This window comes from Amblyomma americanum, chromosome 1, assembly GCF_052857255.1.
Source record: "Amblyomma americanum isolate KBUSLIRL-KWMA chromosome 1, ASM5285725v1, whole genome shotgun sequence".
Lineage (NCBI taxonomy): Eukaryota > Metazoa > Arthropoda > Arachnida > Ixodida > Ixodidae > Amblyomma > Amblyomma americanum.
In genome coordinates, this window is record NC_135497.1 from 271,399,096 (window position 1) to 271,402,673 (window position 3,578).

General features: G+C 41.6%; 1 protein-coding gene across 1 annotated transcript; it reads right to left on the reverse strand.

Moving 5' to 3' along the window:
* Positions 1-441: 441 nt before the first annotated feature.
* On the reverse strand, positions 442-3,059 carry LOC144117770 (uncharacterized). Its single transcript, XM_077651252.1, has 4 exons — positions 2,321-3,059; positions 1,963-2,043; positions 587-851; positions 442-461 (listed from the first exon to the last, which is right to left on the reverse strand). Exons 1-4 carry the CDS (start codon positions 2,384-2,386, stop codon positions 442-444), a joined length of 432 nt encoding a protein of 143 aa, XP_077507378.1. The 5' UTR covers positions 2,387-3,059.
* Positions 3,060-3,578: the final 519 nt, after the last annotated feature.

Below are 3,578 nucleotides of genomic sequence, written 5' to 3' on the forward strand. Positions count from 1 at the left end.
AGCTCTTCCAAGCCAAGCTTGCAACCAAGGTTGCGCAACATAGAAGCATTCGCAGCTGCACCATCGCAAGTTAAACTTACTACATGTGCGCCCTTTTCGTGTGCAAGAGAAGTAGCCTGGAGGACAATGTTGCTCCGTTGCTCACCTCCTAGGCCATCAACAAGGAAGTACCCTAATGGTAGCTTCCATCTCCCATTGATTGCCACCAGCATAGCAACAAAGGAGTCTTTAGCAATGGGGAAGCTGTCATCGTTCACTTCAGTGCCCATGTCCACATGCCCATGAAACCTCTTACCGTCCCATTCGACATGTCGCCTAATCGCCATTTCGTCTACAACCAAGTTGCAGAGTGTGGAATGGCCCAGCTTTGAATTTTCTTCCACTTTCATTTCAAGTGCAGCCAATGCTTCTTTTGAAAAACCAGGAGAGCCATCAATGTGCTCAAGCCATTTTGATAATGTCTTGGGATGAGGCAAACATGTGTCAAAAACAGCCCTGACATAGTTGTATGCCCTGGGGGAATAAAAATGCAAAGTTAAAGCAAAAGCTCTTAACTCTGGAGAGTAGGCCATTGAATGTGGTTTGCCTGTTTTTTCCACGATGTGACGCATCAATAAGTTTTCTTTGGAGCCTGCAAGGCTTTGGAGTGCAGCAATGTTTCCCTCAATCAGAATTTTGTTTTTTGATAGATCATCAATCACACTTGAAAGGCGAGCAACCTTGCGTTGAAGACGGCGCTGCGCTTGCTGCAGTCTTTTTATTTTCTTTTTGGTGAAGACATGGATGGCAGCATAGCGCTTCACCTGATGACGCAGGAACGCCTTTTCGGGGGTATCCTTTTTTCCTGAAGGCTGGCAATAATAGCACATACAAATATCAAAAATTTTCTCATTGCACTTTATTGATATGATGAAGACATGATTGCATGTATCACCCCAAGTTTGAGTATACACAGGCAAAAAAGTAACGGTGAGCAATTTTTTTTACCACAAAAACCAGAGCTCATGCAAAAATATGGTGGGAATTCAATGGTGGTTGTGCCATAAGCACCACTTGGCTTATGAAAACAAGCATTTGAGCCTAAAGTGCTTCTCATAGAAATCCTGCTAGGAAAGGTGATGGACATGTTAAAATGCTAGAGCAATAATGACTTGCAAAGTAACGTTTCTCAGAACTTCAAAATAATTTTTCATAAGTTTACATCTGATAAATGCTTTTCATAATCAAGCTAAACACACAAAGCTGTACGGTAGGCAGAATAGGGCTGGACGGAATGAGCTTCCAGTTATTTATACTTGATATAGTTTTTGCAACCGGCATGCCATCAGTAATTAGAAAGTACTCCCTGTCGCCTCAGTGTCGCCCTTCAAGAACTTGTAATAGTATGAGCACTCACAGCCTTCCAAGTTAGTTCAATAGTCTAAATCTGATTTTTGTGTTCAGTGGTCACATAGCTCCCGTGCTTTATTTTGAGATAATTTCAAGTTTGGTCCTGGAACAAACGCACATTCCATCACATTTGTATTTAACGAAATGTGCATCATAAGCGATTGTGGCACATTGCCGTAGGCCGGAGGCATGGAACAAAAAGTATGGGGAAGAAAAACTGCCACATTTTTTCTCTGCATTATTTTGAACACCCAGGCTTCAAGAATAACTGTAAAGCCTCATTTTTGTTTAGGTTTGAAAACGATATATATTTTTTCTGACAAAGCTATCTATGAATTGTGAAGTGCAACCTCACAGAACCTCCTTCACTTTCCGTTAATACAAAAAACTTCAAAATCAAGAATGCATTTGATTGCAACATTCAACATATAACCCAACTGAAAATTTTCAAGGCATAATGTTCATGAAGTAGTTAATGATACATTTTATGTACTAAACAGGGATTACAGGGGTCCCACTTTCTTCCAACTGTTGCTTTGAGTGAATACAAGTAATGTCTAGTATCCGTCTCACCATGACTGCAACCCTCCTGGCTTGCAGAGACGGTCTTGCAGTGGCTTGTGCATTTCCAGTGCCTTGTCTTAGGCCGGCCACCTGCATGGACACGAACACACAGCTGTTGTGAGGACACACAAAAGCAAGTCAACTTGACCTTTCTGCTCAGAATGCTACCAAAAAAAAAAACAAGCGCATGAAGCTGCAGACCACAGCCTTAAAAGAGAACAAGAAAAATAATCAAAATTTAATCCATTACTTAGGGAATAGAAAGGTTGCAAAATTGGGTTGCGCTCATTGGCCTGGCCAACTGGCACAGGCAAATAGTGCAGCATATTTTTTGCATAATGCAGAAGTGTAAATGAATATAACTCACTGCAGCTTCGCGATCATTCTGGTTGCGGTCGAAGGGCAGCTGCCTGTGGCAAGGCTTCTTTCGCATCGGAGGGGACACAGGAATTGGTATTTACTCTTCGGCAGATATGGTTCCTGAAGAATCTGTTTCCCACTCCATCAGGACCTCCACCTCTTGTTCCTTCAGTTGTTCTGCTGCCATCTCCTCTGGTGAAACACTGTGTTGCTCTGCAAGCGGCGGAGCAGTAGTTGTGCCTTCCGAGTCGCTTTGTGAGGGACCAGCAATTTCAGCAGCACTGCCGGCATCACACAGATGCTGCACCTGCAGCCATAATTAAGGGCAACAGAATCAAAGAATTTAGAACTGAACTGCGAGTGCCGACATGCATGTTGGTCTCTATCTATATACACCTTATAAAACACATTTGCGAAATCACAAAAAAAAATTGGCCAAGCAACTGTAAGTTTGGATGGATTCGCCACATAAAAGTGCCGTCTTAAGCATTTCTACGCTGGTATTTTTGCCTATTTTTTGACTGTGCAATGTTTCTAAGGTACTTGTTTCATCACGAGATAGCATGCAGTACAATTTACTAGCTTTAAAGTAACTAGAAGTGGAAAATAAGTGCAGTGACAAGCAATGCAAGAGCATGGTGAGTGCTACGCAAAGTGTAATTGTAAAATGGTCCGAAATATGCTCCCTTGTGCATGTGTGTTACACTAATAAAATTTCATTAATTGTTATAGTCCTCAAAGAAATTTTCTGCATTGATTAAACATCTGCAATGCCCTCAGAAGAGGCCAATCTTGATCTCACTCTCACTAAACGAATTTGCACAGGTTTACATACTGATTCATTTGAGGGCTGTAGGCTTGTTTGTATAATATCCTTTTCATGCGGAACTTCTTGTTCACTTGCCGTTGCTGCAGCTGCTGTCGATGCTTCTCCTGTGTGTGTCTGCACAGAAGAAAATAGGCACGTAATAAGACAACACGCTTACTATTATGGAATAATTAAACATGGTTTGATGCGTGCTTCAGAAGTGGCATTACACAGTGTGGCAGTATCTTAAATCAGAATTTAGAGCAATTTTTAGAACTGAAAATTTTCTTTTTGGAGAATTTGAGCTGAGGTGCGCCAAGCTTTGAGCGCTAATATTTCTTATCTAGAGCACTTCGGGGCAATCGAACATTGGCATGGAAGCATTCTGGCATGTGTAGGTTAGTTTCCAAATCTCTTTGATTGAAAAAAATGCTGGGAAATTACAAGTATGATGTAC